General features: G+C 36.9%; 1 protein-coding gene across 5 annotated transcripts in view; it reads left to right on the top strand.

Moving 5' to 3' along the window:
* Nucleotides 1-12,545, top strand: part of LOC125228401 (syntaxin-1A) — a 129,014-nt gene extending 116,469 nt beyond the window's left edge. For 2 of the 5 annotated variants that reach the window (XM_048132962.1, XM_048132965.1), the window contains 3 exons: nt 816-926; nt 6,754-6,850; nt 9,369-12,545. In XM_048132962.1, the coding sequence (XP_047988919.1) occupies nt 816-926; nt 6,754-6,831 (189 nt within the window). In that variant the 3' untranslated portion in view covers nt 6,832-6,850; nt 9,369-12,545. Of the gene's footprint in view, nt 1-815; nt 927-1,678; nt 1,790-3,680; nt 6,538-6,753; nt 6,851-9,368 lie in introns of those variants that run through there. The other 3 variants (XM_048132961.1, XM_048132964.1, XM_048132963.1) reach the window with 2 other exon arrangements.
* Nucleotides 12,546-17,254: the final 4,709 nt, after the last annotated feature.

Genomic DNA, 17,254 nt, shown 5'->3' with positions numbered 1-17,254 from the left:
TTAAGTAATAGTGTTTTGTTTTACGATAAGATAACTCTTTCTGCAACAAAAATAATTACTAACGTCCTGCTATAAGAGGTATAAACCCTGACTTGTCTTGCTGAAATACCTTGAGTTTAATAGCCTAGCGTTATAACTGACAAAGGTAGGTGTACTGAGTACTGATTAAATATTTAGGTACTATCATACCTGCTTACTGCATACTGCGAGTCGTGACATGGTTCATGATGAATGATGTCTTTGCACAGTGGTAGTAATTTTACCATGAAAAGTATGGATGCGCGAATACGTCTTAAGTCTTGCTTGACCCGAGATATTATAGTCTCAAATGTTGCACACAAACTTTACTCTTTCGTTTAAATTAACTTGTTTGCTACATTGTGTGGAACATAACGAACTGTGAACGCTCTTTGCTCAGACACTTTGTGTGGATGTATCCTTAGTTGACTCGTTGTCAACATTGTTCTGCCGAAACCTCAAAGTTTCGTTGCATTTATGGTTTTGTACGTCGTAAACTCACTATTCATAATATTTACTGTTGTTTAAAATTACATAAAGTGCCGAGTAAAAGAAAGTGTCCTTTGAAATTATAGCTCAGCATACAACACCGGTATTTGAATCTCCATATAAATTATGTGATACACGCAATCGCATTCAGCTATAAGAAAATAACATGTATGTTATGTATGTTTCTACAACTCATGATATCTGCTGACACGACAATATAAACATTCCTATCCAAACAACTGTTTATGTTGTAGGCGTATTAGATATATGAATAGAATAATGAAATAAACAAGTTCCTCTGGGTACAGGGAGAGATGATCGACCGCATTGAGTATCATGTAGAGCACGCTGTGGACTATGTCCAAACTGCCACCCAAGACACAAAGAAGGCCCTAAAATATCAGAGCAAGGCTCGACGGGTGAGTTCTCATCATTCCAGTACCAGCCATTCGTTGCTAATGCGTTTTTTGTTTTGTTTGTCCCCCTTTCCCCCCGTTCCCTCCCTTTCCCTTGTTATGTTTCGACTTTTGTGAATGGTTCAACTCCTCCGTGCGTTTTGTTTTCGTTACATCGGTGATTGGTTCAAACAACCCCCCGCTTTGACTGTTGTGTGACAATAACTGTTCTACTCGCTGTCTAACACTGGATGGAAACGGGCTAACCTCGACTAACTGTTCTTTTGATGGTGTGTGCGTAATTTGCCTTCGGTATTTTGGTATAAATATTCTTGTTATATAATAACCACTACTAACATTTAATTTTACTTCTCACATTTTCATCATTTATTGTGTTATTATGTAACAATGTTTTCGTATGATGCAAGTTTTTATTTATCTTGCCACGTGTATGTTTACGGATTAATGTTTATTGGGCAATAATAAAAACTTGCACTCACTATGTTTCTAACTTTACTACATTTTAATATGTACAACTAATATTTAACTCTAATCTAATAAGGTAACACTAAATGTCTGTGGTATCACGTGTTCGTTCTGGGTGTCGTGTCTCTGTGGCATTTTCCAGGGTTTTTATTTCCGGCTACTCATTTGATTTACCGCAACGACTAATTTTAGCTAAAATTCGGTTGGTTCTTGTAACTCACTCTCGAATAACGCACGTTTGAACCAATCCGCGAGTTCCCCCCTCCCCCGGCGTGCGTTTAGGGCTGCAGGGCGAGCTGGTGGACCGCATCGAGCACCACGTCACGCAGACGCAGGACTACGTGGACACGGGCAACGTCGAGCTCGGACACGCCTACAAGTGGGCCGTCAAGGCGAGGAAGGTAAACGAACCGCACGAGGGACCGCGCGCGGGACGCCTAACGGGGACTGCGGGTGCGGGACAACTAACGTGCTATGAGGATCTGACACTCCCCCTTTCTCATTCTTATAATCTCATTTTGCACGTGCATGGAACGGCACGTTTGAACGATATTTGTCTCGATCGCTGGCACGATTTTAATACTCTTTTATTAACTTTGCCGATCGCAGAATAATTTAAAGGTTCAATTTTATTTAGCGAATTTTAATGTTCGTGAATTAGTTATTTCGACTGTCGCAAAATTTGTTGTCTTTATTTCATGCAGCTTGCTTTTAGAATAAGTGTTTTAGATGCAAAATTAAATCAGACACAAATTGTTATATCAGGGATGATATTGGACACAAAACGGGATTAAACACATCAACAAGGAATTTAGACATTAGTACAAAACAAACGGACAAGGAAAAAGTATAGTTTATTCCCTGTTCGTTATTTATATATTCTTAGATACTTATTTGATAGAACGTACACTGACATAAACGTTGTTCGGCTACTTGAGATACAGATACCGTAGAAATATCATATCATAGATTCAGCCAAGTTGTAAACTACATCTACTCCAATTATGACTATATAGACTCGAAAGACGTCGAATTGCAAGAACACTTATTTATTCATAAAAACCTAAGCTAAAATGTATACATGTTTATCCATTGAAAATTATTGCAAATATAATAAAATCTAGACTTCAATTTGAAATATGACAGCTATCTCAAATTCTCTAAGGTCCATCTTCTTGCTGGCCACGACATTCTCCCGCCTGAAGGATAGCAGAATCCTTTCTTATTTATCACTAATCTCATGGTATCCGGTCTGGCTCAATCTGTAGTGAACCTGCCTGCTGAGCCGCGGTCCTGGGTTCGAATCCCGGTAAGGGCATTTATTTGTGTGATGAGCACAAATATTTTTTCCTGAGTCAAGGATGTTTTCTATGTATATAAGTATGTATTTATCTATTTAAGTATGTATATCATCGCTTAGCACCCATAGTACAAGCTTTGCTTAGTTTGGGGCTAAGTTGATCTGTGTAAGGTGTCCCCAATATTTATTTATTTATTTATTATCTATGTCATAGGCTGACAAATTAACCTTGTATTTTTTAAAACATCTAACTTAAAATACATTTTGCTGACATGCATAAAGTTCTTATTTTGAGAACTGGTTTGAAAACAATTTGTGTTTGATTTAAAATTTATGTCGCAATGTGGTTAAGGTTATACTGTGGTAACTGGTGACGGTTAAATACAATGAGCTTATTATATATTTATTAATGAATAAAGATGCGATCTTATTTTCTATTGAAACGCATGTTTAAAAATAATTTTCACTTTTGGGCACAGGCATTCGCGTACTACAGTTTGCACCAAATTATTTAATTATTTACAATTTTTCTTGGAAATTAATAGAGTAATATCAATCGTTTTTGAAGTAGTTTCAAGTTCCTTTTTTTATTTTGTTTGAAAGTTGCTCTCATGTACTGATGTGCAAGCTGCGGAAACTTTCCAAAAAGTTTGAAAGGTTCTTGGAAATTTCATGAAATTTCACAAGAAATATAGGCAATTTAAATTTATGAAATGGAAAGTTTCAATCTCCATACAAAAATGTGGAAAGTTTCAAAATCTTTCTGCTGAAAATTTAGCAATTTTGGAAAGTTTTCGTTGGCACATCAAATTCTCATGTCATAATAGCAAAGCTCTAAGGTTAGAAAATCGTATTATAAAATCACGTAATAAAGTATTTTTTAAATTTTAGCTACCAGCCCAAGAATGCAAACTTTTTATTTGCCTGATGCCCTTCAGCTTTCGGCAGTCACACTGATTTTATTTCGTTCCGTTTTTCCCTTGTCATTGCAGAAAAAGATCTTCATCATGATATGCCTCGCAGTTACGCTGGTTATCCTAATTATTATCCTCGCCGTGACGTTGAGTTAGAAACACGGGCCATGGATACGCGCCTTGTCATCACATCACGATGATATTTGTCTTTATACCAATTAGTCTCATCTTAAGTCATTAGGTAACGATGTTACTTGTGTCCGGTGACGGTAGATGGTGCAAGGGTAGACAAATTATAGTAAAATTACGGGTTGATTAGAATAGACTTTTATTTCTTTCAAATGTCACCACCGCTTGGGTGTTTCAAAGTTACTATTATCAATCATTTGAATTCGAAAGTCTGCCCTCTTGTCATCTACAAAGACATCTATGGAGATGTTAATGTTATTTTCATCACATATGCAACATTACTTTTATTACAGTTGCCTCGTATGAGGCACGTTCTAAACGGGTCGTTTGCCTCGCGTAGAAATTATCTCGCGAGAGTCGCAAGGCAAACGCTACAAACACTAACGTGTAGACTTGCGTGTTAAGTTATGAGAACCAGCTATAGGATTAACATCTTAATTTTTTCATACATTCTTGTACACTATGTGCTGCTAGCCGCATTGCTTAGTGTTTATTTTAGCAAATGTGATGAAAAACATACACGGGCGATATGTAAATTGTAAACTTTAGTTTAACTTGACTTTTGTTGTAATTCTTACAATATCGCCCGTATACTGTATTACTCATAATGAACGGTGCTACCTGAGTAGGTTATTCAAAATAATCTGATCGATCAGATGCGCTATTTTCAATTCACCGGTTTCCACATGGAAACGTAATTTAGATTGAAAATATTCCTCATGGATGTCTTGTCATTTCGTCTGTCACAAAAATGTAAATCTACAGATTATGGAAATGTAATTCACTATTCAGTAGGCAGGTGTATCAACTATGTTCTATATTGTGATATTCCACCAAGAAAAGGCCGCAGGTGGTTATGAACATCTAGTAATACATTGACCAATGCCGTACATGATGTAAAAAAAAAAACTGAAAATAGAGAAATAAGTAAGATTAGAATGCTCACTCTGTGCATGTTTATATGACATTTATATGCAATAGTTATAATAAAATACTCGCTTCTAATAAGCTAACATTTTATTGCAAATAAACTCTGAAAATATATGACATTAATGAGCTTTTAAATATTTGTGGAATAATCTTACTTATTTCTTTATAATACTTGATAGTTAACGTTCACGCTGCGGCCGAAATTAGCTGATATTTATAAATATCTAATTTATTACTGCCTCTTACTCGAATTGTCATTGCTATTTTGCTGTTCGTACCTAATAAATAAACAATTTAAAGACAATATAATGCGAAGTGCAATAATATTAAATTGTGCTTTAGGTTAGTCGTCGTTATAGCTTTGCTATGTTGCCATGAATGTCATTCTGCAAAGATATACAGCAAAGCGAAATGGACAACAAAAGGTTTGTTGGACATAATTACCATAAATTAAACACTTTAAAATATTGTCTGACAAATTCATTGCTGATATTTCCATACTAAAGACCGAGTGACATCAGGCATATTTGTTTGTACCTATTAAAATCAATATACTTAGGTACTTTTCGGTAGACAAAATACGATTTTAACCGGCTAGTAAACTAAATAATTAAACTATGTAAATACAATTGTATTCTTGTTAGGTGTTGTTAGTTAAACTTAAAAACATCACAATATACGACCGGGCGTAAATTTAAGTAGGTACATTTAACTTAAACTTTATTGATGCTTCCTGATGTTGATTTGAGAACAAGCTAAAATAATTTATTGAATATTTGTAACATATTAATGTAATCACGCACAAATCTAATAAGTAGATGAAGTTAGGTATTTATTCGCTTATTCTTTAATGAAAATTGTTCCTTCTTATTTTCTCTTTTCAATTACTAAAGGTACTGCTGTACTCTTGGTAGAAAATGTGAGATTTAGGTGGATACTTAGATTTTGTTCAGTCAGTCCCTATGAGATGAACACCAGTATTGTATTATATTAATAATTGTAATTTTTGCATATCTTTCTCTTAATTTAAAGTATAAAAAAGAAACGAATTTAAATAAGTGTGGTATCAGCTTATTTATCAAAGGATTGGTTGCTGATGATATGTGGCACGAGTCACTTCTGTAAATAGTTTAGAAGATCTGTTTTATTTGCTGTTATATTCAGAATTATAAAAATAAAGAAGATCTATAATTATTGTTCATATCCTATTATACTTCTTCAATTTTCGATTGAGTTATAGGTAGTGTAAGTTAAACATATTTTAGTCCTGTTTTTGCAAAGGTATTATTAGTTGTGTTCTACCTTTTTTGTTATTTGTTTAATACCTAGATATTTACAATACTTTTTTTTCACATAAATGTATTGTCTTGCTAAACTGCATTTATTAACAGCATTTTTTCTGAAAATATATTTCAAAAGAAGTATATTTTTTGTGTAGAAGGGATTAGATTGTTTCTTCCTTAGTTGCATATTGTATTATTGTTGTTAACTTGTGATTTAACAAATAAAACATATATTATTATTATTTAACTACTTAAAAAATTTAAACATATTCACGTACAGCTTGTCACGCATTATAAATAATTAATCGAAAGACTGTGAAATATAATTTAATGCCATTCAACATTATTGTTTATTATTAGTTACTTAATAACGTTAAAATTGTCTTAAGAGGTTACGTTTCTATCAATGCCCGTGCGACGGGCAAGGCGACCAAAATTATTTACAAATTATAAATAAAGAAATGTTTTAATGTTTACTCAAGATGTAAATAATTATGATAAGAACTTTTGAAAATAATATTATATTTATTTTATTTCTTTTTTATTTTATTTTAACTTTCCAATTTTCTAATATGATACCTAATTTTAAGACCGAGGCAAAGGACGCACCCACCTCTGATAGTTCGTAGTGGATAGCGGTTTTGATTAGTTCCCTCCATTGAATTAATATAACGGAGAGGGCGGCGCGCGGCGCTCGCCCGGACATGTCTAAAGCGTAATGTTGCATGCTCGCCGCCGGCCGACTACAGAAGAAGATCATGATCCTAGTATGCTTGCTGATACTGGGGCTGGTCGTCGTGGGCTACGTGTCCAGCTACTTCTACTAGCTCCGCCAAATGCTCAAAGGTAACTCGCTCGCCGCGAGCGTCCGCGGCCGCGCGAGGCGAGGCGTGTGCACTGTACGTGTACAGTGTACACCGCGCCCGCCGCGGCCGCGCCCGCTCGCTCCCACTACTAGATTCTAATGAGTGTTGTGTTTGTTCACTGTGCAGAAGAAGATAATGATTCTGCTGTGTCTGCTCGTGCTCGCCCTTCTCGCGACCGGCTACGTGTATAAAACCTTCTTCCTTTAAACGGTCGAACGACCCCGGGGGCAGGTTTGCGAATATTTACTTGGGCTTATAGACGGCATTCATAATTAGTGTTTTTGATAATGATTCTGTAGAGGCTGTCCTGACATTGTCAGAGTAAAATTCATTATAGTTACATTATAGCAATTTTAGAATCTGCCTTGATGCGGCGCTCATATTGGATCAAAAATTGTATTTGGTCCAGATTAGATATATGTTCAAACAAATCAAACAATTGGGGTTGAAATTAACAAAATAAAAAATCCGTTTTGACTTGATAATTGGAAGACCAATTGACGTTACAAAAGAATACTTCGCTGAACGCAAAACCACCAATAAATCATGTATCTACACTGTGACATCATATTCACATTCTGATCACGGCTCACTGATTTTAATTTAGAAAAGTCATCTTTTTAGGGTTCCGTACCAAAAAGGTACAACAGGAACCCTTATTTTATTTTATTTATGTTGATTAGATTGTTTTTGGACTGCCGTTTTAGATCGATTGGAATTGAACAACAGTGAGCCTTGATTTTTTCATTCGGCGTAATATTATATCGAATCAACTGGCCTTATTTTTGTTGCTATTTTTTAGGGTTCCGTACCAAAAAGGTACAACAGGAACCCTTTTTCAGTTCTGATTTTAATACGCATACGGGTTTTGTACATTAACTTTTAAAGAGATATAAAGCGCCGAGTGAAAATAAAACACGCCTATCAACTCTTAAATGTATCCCATTCAGTATCATACAGCAGACAAGCATGGACATACACGAGTGCTTTTAGTTTTTACTTTAGATTAGGGGTTCACAGACCAATCTGTATTCAGTGCGGGAGAGTTGCGCATTAGTATCTTTGCCTACAAGGCGATTGCGCTCTCATCATGTAAATGGCTTCTTAGATGTACACATATATCTACTTGACATTTACTCTTGTTTTTACATTTAGAATGTATGACTAACAAATTTTACCATTACGTTTGATATCTTGTGGGCATGTAATTAAATGAGCAGGTTTAAGCTAGTTAAAAGTAGCTTGAGTTGAGACTAATAAAAAAAATATTACATGACGACGAATCGCACTGTATTCTTGCATGTCATGGTGCATTTTTAGTCAATATTTTTTGTGAAATTGTAAAATGAATTTATTTTTTACTGCTCGTACTTAACTGCCCAAAGTAATAGATTGGGCTCCAATCTATTACTAGACACAAACTACTTACGTAGTTACTTTACTACAAAAATATAGTCCTTTCGTAGTTACGTATCCGTATTTTGGATTTTTACGCTGTCTGACTTTTGAAATCCATGCACTTTTCTTATCCCGCACCGTATTTAGGTTAATACTACATATTATTATACTTATTTCATATCTATGTCTCTTATTATACTTGTTACATATCTGTGTCTCTGTAGATCGGGTCTTTTTATTATGTACTTAATATTTGTAGTTCTTGTTTTGCTATTACGTCTGTTAACTAACTCTTCAAATTTCGTCGCATGGCGACCGTGCCATATATTCAGTTTTTAAAGTTCTGAAGCTTTGCCTACCTTACGATGGAAAAACCCGATCTAAAAGAATCTTCATTTTATGTTCAATGTTTTTTGTTATACTAACTTACACAAGCAAAGCGATCGCACTGTACAGTCGATTTTTTACGGAAACATCAATTGAAAGTACAGTTCCGTTTCTTTATTAATGTTTGGGCAGATTAATAAAACATGATCTTGAAATTTCAATTAGGCCCCTTTTATTTTTATTATTATGGAATCACTTTTCCTAGTTGTAACAAAGACTTAAGAAAATCATGATGATGTTTCCGTATCTCCTATTGAACGAGTATATACAAATTTATATTTTAGCTTAATGACTTCCCTTAACATATTGTTTGATAATCTTCAGTTCAACAGTAACGTTGTGGCCATGTTTGTTTGAACGTCTTTAACCCGTGTAAACATTGCTTGTACATATTTACTATAGATAAATTAAAATAACTGTTATTGGCCTTCATTTGTTCTACCAGCGTTACGTTGAATCGGTAGATTTATAATGTTTTTTCTTCGTTAAAATACTATTATAATACTATACTTACATCTATAACACTACTAAAGAATTCTCATGCTATTCAATTTCTACCACCCAAACTATCTATCTAAAAGCACTAACTTTCTTATTCGGTGTGATAACATGATTAATGGATAGGGAATTACTTTTAAGATTACCTACTTACATGTAAAATGGTGTATTACACAACGTAATGTCTGTGGCTTACCGCGTTTGTGCGCTTGCAGGATCGCCATGCAATGGATCATCGTCGTCGGCGCCTGCGACCCGCCCGCCTGTCGCTGCTTCGCGGCGCTCGTCAAACATCGTACAGTTTCATTTGTTGCCACTAGTAACGTTGAAATGTATTTTTATTCTATAAACACATGTTAGTCATCAGCAAATCATTGTGGCTTCAAACACATGCGACAATGCTACGCGCGACTTTTGGCTCTAATTTCAAACCAACAGCCATATTTAATTTGTGTACCCAGTTGCCCAAACGTTTCTAACGCGAATGTTTCATATACAAAAATATAAAGTGGAAGCATAGAACGTGACGCATCTTTATGAACGTTTGCGTAATGGGGCAATAGATGTATAATTAACAGTTAATCCACAACTCGCATACATTCTTTACATATAAAAAACTTATTATATAAGTACACAAAATAGGATTTGACTAGATGTTAAGATTTTAGAATCGACCTACAGTGATTTCTGTAACCCATTGTTACTGTGATTGTCAGAATCTATTTTGTGTGCATACCGAATCGTTCATAAAAGGCATAAATTAGGAAATAATACTCCACTTGAATATAGTTAATACGTATACTTATAGTTCATAACATTATCAGAAAAACAAATATTTAGACAGTCTATTTTTGAAAGTCCGCTGCAGGCTTCATGTTAAGGAATTATATAAATGAACATCACCTGTGGAATTAGAAAATTAAGTTATAAACATTGGCGAACCTGAAGCTTTAAGCTTCAGTTACGGGTTTCGTAACTCTGCCATAGTATGATATATATAATTTAATGTCATACTGTCCACGATGTCCAGAAATGTTCACAAAAATTATTAAATCAAACGAATGGCAGTATAACAAGCGCCGATGTCAATCAAAACATGTAATCAGTATCTTTAACCGAAGATTTGTAATAATCACAAAACGGACGATATTCAAGCATTAGGTGTAGATATTGATATTTCGCCAAAAAAGGCTCGATTAGGCCGAGGGCCGAATATTGTAGGAGGAAATCGTCAGTAGGAGGATGTTAGTGGAGGTGTCGATACTGTCGATCGCGCGAGTGGCCTAGTCCGGCTCGTGCGCCGGGAGGGGAGGAGGGCAGGCCACGGCGCACAGTACAAACAGGCGGCGCGGGGCGCCGAGTTGCCGACGGCCCGGCTCCGGCGCCGCCGCGCCTCACCAGAGCATATCGCGCCGGCGTGCCGTCGCCGTAGCAATAATGATATTCGATTACAATTGTAAAATTGTTTTTAACTTTCGAATGTGTGATAGTAGATGCAGTTGTTGTTTAGTTAACTTTAACATTATAAATTATAATTAATGAATTGTTATTGTGGATGTAACTTTTAATAAACCGTAAGAGTAATTTTAAACTTTTCATAAATAGACACTCGTTTAAATTATCTCGGCGCTTTCGGATCAGAATCGTAGTTGACAATTTGGTTTCTTACTCTTAAGATCCCCTCATTGTACAGTAATCCATAATGTACTCGTACCTACGTAGCTGGTGTAGCTAGGATATACATTTAATAAATTCGAAGTACCGGTCATCGGCGATGCAAGTACTTAATAGGTATTGAAACAGTATTTTGTGTTCGTAACGTTACTTATATTTTCCTAGAAAAGAAAACACTCAAAGAAAAAATATTAAGCACCAACACGTATTAGCAATCTCCTAATTTAAGAGTATAAGTGTAAATGTTAAAGAAACCTGATGGTTACAAAATTGGTAAGAGTAAAGGTGACCACTGAGCAGTGCTCGATCGTCGGTTCAAAGAGGGCGTCTAACGGCCCTAAGCCCGCCGCCGGCGGCGCCAAGCCCTCGAGCTCGACGAACAAGCAAAACACTCGGAAGTGCAGTTGCGTATGGAACAACGTAAAGCAATGTTAATTTATAACTAGTTAACATAATTAGATTTTTATCCTTAAGAGTAGGATTTCATCTAGTTGCCTTCGTAACAGTAGAGAAATTAGGTAATTCCTTTTCTCTCAGTAGTTTCATTATAAAGTGAGGTCAGTCGCATGTTTCCACTCGCCAGTCAATTGTCCCGCTTGTCTTCCCCGCGAGCCGGCTCGACACGGCCCCCGACCTTACATCGCGCTGACACTAGCTAGATGCATCTCGACTCATCGTATCTTAGGCTAAGTATATTATATTATTGGCCTCGTCGGGTCCCCTCGCCGAGGCCGCGTACCTGACACCAAAGTAAAGTTAATGGTAGTGACTAGCGTGCGCTAGCCCGGAGCTGAGCCTGGAACCGGGAGCCGGGAGCCCGCCCAACACATCGCACAAGTCACGCGGAGACGCTCCCGCCGCCGCCGCGGGGCGGAGGGCTTGCGGCGAAAGCTGCAACTCTTCGCTCCCGAGTAGTGTTTTGTAAAATAAAATGTTAGAGTAGGCATAACCAAACTTCTAGTCGGCTTTCAATGATCTTATTAATCTGATAATATCAATCGTAATATTGCAGTTGTATTCTTAGGTTACTAGTGTACATAATGTGGCGTTCTTGTGTTCAATCAGCCACGCGCCTCGCGGGGCCGCGCCGTCCGATGATCGCACGACTATCGCTCGTTTATTGTTCGGTTCGGACACTTGTGAGGCACGGTGGCTAGCGTTCTAACAAAATCTCAATCTTATCGTAAAGCATAGATATTTTCATAATCAATAGTATGCATTGTTGATTGGATTGCTAATTTTGTATAAGTACACAATTAGTATAGTTTATATACTTATGTGTCAATTCATATAGCATTTTATTGCATTAACAGACGATAGCTAGTAAGTGTTAAAGGTAATCCAGACGTAATAACAGTACTGTTTATTAGGCTTCTTTGGATTTTTAGTTCCAATGTGACGTTTTGGGAGCGTTTCTGTTGCGTTTGTTATAGAGGCGGGAGCGCGCAGGCCGCCCGCGCGGATCCCGCCCGCAACAGGGGCGCTCCGCAGTTTATTAAATGTACCTACTACATATTTATGGGAAACAATATACATGTCGTAGCGATCGTAAACAGAATTTAACCTACAAATCAGTCCTCTAAACATATTTGTATTTTATCTTCTCCATAATTGTATAAAAAGGAATTTAAAGAGCAACGAAGATGATGAATAATATTAGGTATCCGATTGCATTTTGAAAAGGTTACTCTAGTATGATATTTATTATTTATCTACTCCTCATACAAATAAAACTATTTTATAAAGGGGTCAAACATTTTTATCGCGGCTCTAGGTATTCTCGAATAACTTGATTCCTTTAGCTAGTCTTATCAAGTTTTCACAAGACTAGTTCATCATCCCCATTCATATATAATTTCTTTAATAGTTCTTTAAAAGTCGCGCTTATTACGTGCGCTTTCAATAAAATACCTAATACCCCTCTGAGGTTTCAAATATTTAGTAATGTTACCAATTCGATCTTTCAGAGTTTTTACAACTCAGTCGGAGTAATTAGAAAACTGTCCAATTCTGGAGCCGCTATTTATTAACTAGTCAAGCTACAAATAATTTATTAACTGCCATCAGTTTTGGCCTGAGGGTCCCTTATATTTAATAAGTTATATATCCGCTCGATTGCGTAAACCTCGTATTTTATAATACATCGTTTAAACGTGACATATTAAATGAAATGAGTTTATGCAATTGAGTCTTAACATCGCGTTGTAGGTAGGCAACTATTCGACACAAGACGGATCCATGGATCGAGCCGCCTCGCGCGGAAATTTCAGCGGTGTAAGCTCTATCGGTGGAGATGTGCCTCGCCCGAGGCATATTTACAGAGATTGAGCTTTGCTTGTCGCGGCAATTTTCTCGTGAGGCCTCGCGATCCATGTAGATCCGCCTGTTCACCTGCAAGTGTTCTAAACGACGCTATAGTCTAGTTATTTCATCATTATAAGCTGATTTAAACACAAATTAAGACATCTCATTGGCAGTGTTAGAGGTATTACCCAGTATTATAAAAGCAATGTTACTTATATCCACTTACAGTGCGGTTAAGGTGCTCTTTTCTATTAGGCAGCGACTTTTATATTACTTAGTTGGACAAGCAAAATTATGGTACCAAAATATGGCATGTCCTCAGTAAATATAAAGAAACAACTGCAGGAGAACTTATAAATATTAATAGTTTAACGCGACGATATAACAACTACGAAACAAAATAGAACGTTGCTTATCTTACATAGATAAATCAGATTGCAGCTTCCCCATTTCTCCCGTTGCACTGGGCGCATGTACTTCGAATACGGGGCATTTTTTGTTGTCCACCCCACTTTTTTTGTAACATAGGTATTTTTTACGCGATTCATAGTCAGAATCACGAGGTCTTTCGATCCTGATAGGAGAAAAAAAATGTCCCAAGATTTCCATACATTTTTCAGACTTTCCATTCCGTTACCGCCATACAAAATGTATGAAAAAATGGTAACGGAATGGGGAAAAAACCTTGGGACACTTTTTTTCTCCTATTAGGATTGAAAGAGCTCGCGATTATGAGTGAAAACCACAAAAAAAATTCCAAATCCAAAAAGAAGTGGGGTGAGAAACTGTAAAAATGGCCCATACGGTACTCTAGATTATTTAATGGTTATACCCAAGTCCTAACTCAGTTGTATAAAAGTCTGTTTAGCTGTAGTGCATATTTCACAGTGTGCTCCGCCCTTGGCGCGAGCTATTCGATTAGGGATGGGTACAAACAGCCTGTCGACTGCTGGGTACATTAGCAAGCATTAGCTTGCTAATTACTAACTGTTTACCAAAGACTACCTGGGTATTATACCCAGGTAGTCTTTGGCGATGCCCCATCTCTACCATGACTGCTACGACTCCCGCAGTCCTTCAAGAGTTAACGTAGAGTCGCTAGACTTCAATTCGTAGGTAAATGTTTATAAAACTTTTAACGTTCTCTCGATTCGTGCTTTATTTCCAACTATTTGATGTTGCTTCGCGTTAAATGATGTGAGACATTAAAAATATATTAGAGTTTATATTTATTTTAAAACATGTTATTTTTTATACTTAGTTTAATCAAAAATGTTGAAATAGCATAGTTCCGTTTTACGGAAGTTTCTTGTACTTATATAAGTATTTCAAAATTTATATCAAAATTGTATTCCTCTTAATGATAAAAATCGTCTTGTAATCTTGTAAAGGAACACTAAACCTCCTGAAATTGTAACAGTAATAAAGTATTGTATTATGAAATTAACAGTGAGATTCTGGACACATGTAAAATTCAAATTAGATTGGTTTTTATAGTCATATTCTGTACGTAGGTTATCAATCTGAAGTTCTCTCATAATTATAAAATAAACGGTGTTTTCTGCTGTAAACACTTGTTTTATTTCAAAGGTTACCTCACAGTCAACCAATTTAATTCCTAGGCCACTAGAACTCTGTCTTATTGACAGCACAGCATGCTGTATTTGCCATGGAAGTCATAACTTTGACGTTCACTGTGAAAAGGTTCTATCTGTGGCCCAGGATTCAGCTTGGTTGATTGTACCATTATACTAATACTATTATTATCAATTATCATTTCACCTTTTGTGGCAAAGCCAAAGCACTGAACTCTGGTTTTGCATGGTTGTCATCTTTTAAAATATAAGTAAGTACCTGCATCAATGGAAGAAACCTTATCAAAATAAAATCTTATACTGTGGTTACTAGGTACTTACTATTAAACATTGAATCGTTGTAAATTAAGGACCCCATGATATGACGTGGTCAGCGTTACGCACTGTCTTGTCTTATAACTCTTAAAAGACTTCTCTGCAAACTCCGTTCGCATCCATCCGCTGTCCTTCCGGGCAGTTGTTGGGCACCTGTATCATATTCCTAGGGGTCATCTGAAGTATGGTCGTCTGCGAAGTCTCCACGGAAACGCCTTCGCCAGCCTTTGTAGCCTCCACTGGCTTTGCCTTTATGTTCTCTGCTTCTTCGGGGAGGATGACATGGTCGTCGGCCATTGCTCTGAAACGTCCAATGTTAATTAAATAATTAATTTTACTTGAAAAATACTAAAATGCTTCTGTCTGTCCTATGATTCATACTAATATTATAAATGGGAAAGTGTGTGTGTCTGTTTGTTTGTCCGTCTTTCACGGCAAAATGGAGAGACGAATTAATGTGATATTTTAAGCGGAGATTAGTTGAAGGGAAGGAAATGACATAAGCTACCTTTTGTCTCTTTCTAACGCGAGCGAAGCCGCGGGCAAAAGCTAGTATTGATATATAGTATCATAAGCGACTCAGTGCATGCCATACGAATAAATAAAATAATTATTTTCAGTACAGATGGTGTCTTTTTTACGCACTAGTGCGAGAAGTGGTTCATTATATGCCAGGTCAAAACTTCGAAGGCTCATCTGTACTGAAAAATGTCGTAAGATACACGTGCGAAAAGGAAATTTGTAACTCGTGTCGATTTAAAACACTCCCTTCGGACGTGTTTTAATTTATCGCCACTCGTTTCGGACTTCCTTACGCACTTGTATCGTATTAATGTACTTTTCCCCTCACTAGCTGGGAAACACGTGTTTTGTCCTTTAATACCAGCGGGTAAAAACGCATTTTATCCACTAGTGGGTAAAGTGATTTGACCTTGAATAAAGTCAAATTAACTGCTTTAAAATTAATAAAAGTAGGTGAATCTAGTAATAAAGATGATTTACCACCTGTGGAACTATTGGAAGCAGTGATAAACGCATTTTTTGTGTTGTAGTTTCCTCGCTATAGTGAGGGGAAAAGTTTTGTGTTACACTCGGGTGCAAATGTATTTTACTTCTCGTGTGTTAAAAAACTCGCAAGTTCAGGATTCTATTCTCGAACCACTCGCTTCGCTCGTGGTTCAACTATAGAATCCTTTCACTTGCTCGTTTTTCAATTCCACACTCGGCGTTAAAATACAACTTTGCCCCCTTGTATAACAAATACCCTTGTACTACAGTATGGGGTTCTTCAAAAAAGGAGTGTACAAGTTTCTAATGGGTCGGCAACGCGCACGTGACACCCCTTGAGTTGCGGGCGTCCATAGGTTACGGTGACCGCTTTCCATCAGGCGGGCCGTATACCTGTTTGCCACCGACGTGGTATTAAAAAAAAAAAAAAAAAAATAACTATTTCAGTAGGTACACATGGTGTTATTTTATCGCACTAGTGCGAAAAGTGGTTCCTTATGTGCCTATGTCGAAACTTCAAAAGGCCGTATATACTGAAAAACGTCGTACGATACACGTGCGAAGAGGAAATGCGTAACTCGCGTCTATTTCATTTATGGCCACTCGCACCAATGAGTTTTACTTGGTTTTACGGAACTTATGTCATTTGATATTTGCCAGTCGCTTTTCGGTGAAAGAAAACATCTTGAGGAAACCTGACTAATTCCAATAAGGTCTTGTTTACCCTTCGGGTTGGAAGGTCAGATAACAGTCGCTTTCGTAAAAACTAGTGCCTGCGCCAAATCTCTTAGGATTAGTTGTCAAAGCGGACTCCAGGCTCCCGTGAGCCGTGGCAAATACCGGGATAACGCAAGGAGGATGATGATGATGATCCTAAGTCTACGTTACCTATTAAGTATTACAGATTCAGGTAGGTACGTATACTTACTTAGTTTAAATCGGTTTACGATGTTGAAATAAATAGGTATAGAACCAAAGTGGAATCCAACACAACCGTACGCAAAAGCGTGGCAAAACGAATGATATCGGCGATATCCTACCGGCTTGCCTTTATATAATAAGGTCCCTTTGCATAAATAGGAAAATACGGTTATTAATTTAGGTACAACGCGTATCAATTAAGGTCTAACATATTTTGGCCAGATCCTTCGTATAACCTATCTATGTAGTTTATTGTAGATTTACGAAGCATCTGCAGACAGTGC

The sequence above is a fragment of the Leguminivora glycinivorella genome, chromosome 7 (genome assembly GCF_023078275.1).
Source record: "Leguminivora glycinivorella isolate SPB_JAAS2020 chromosome 7, LegGlyc_1.1, whole genome shotgun sequence".
NCBI lineage: Eukaryota > Metazoa > Arthropoda > Insecta > Lepidoptera > Tortricidae > Leguminivora > Leguminivora glycinivorella.
Note: the sequence above shows the minus strand (reverse complement) of the source record. Positions and strands in the feature narration are given on the sequence as shown.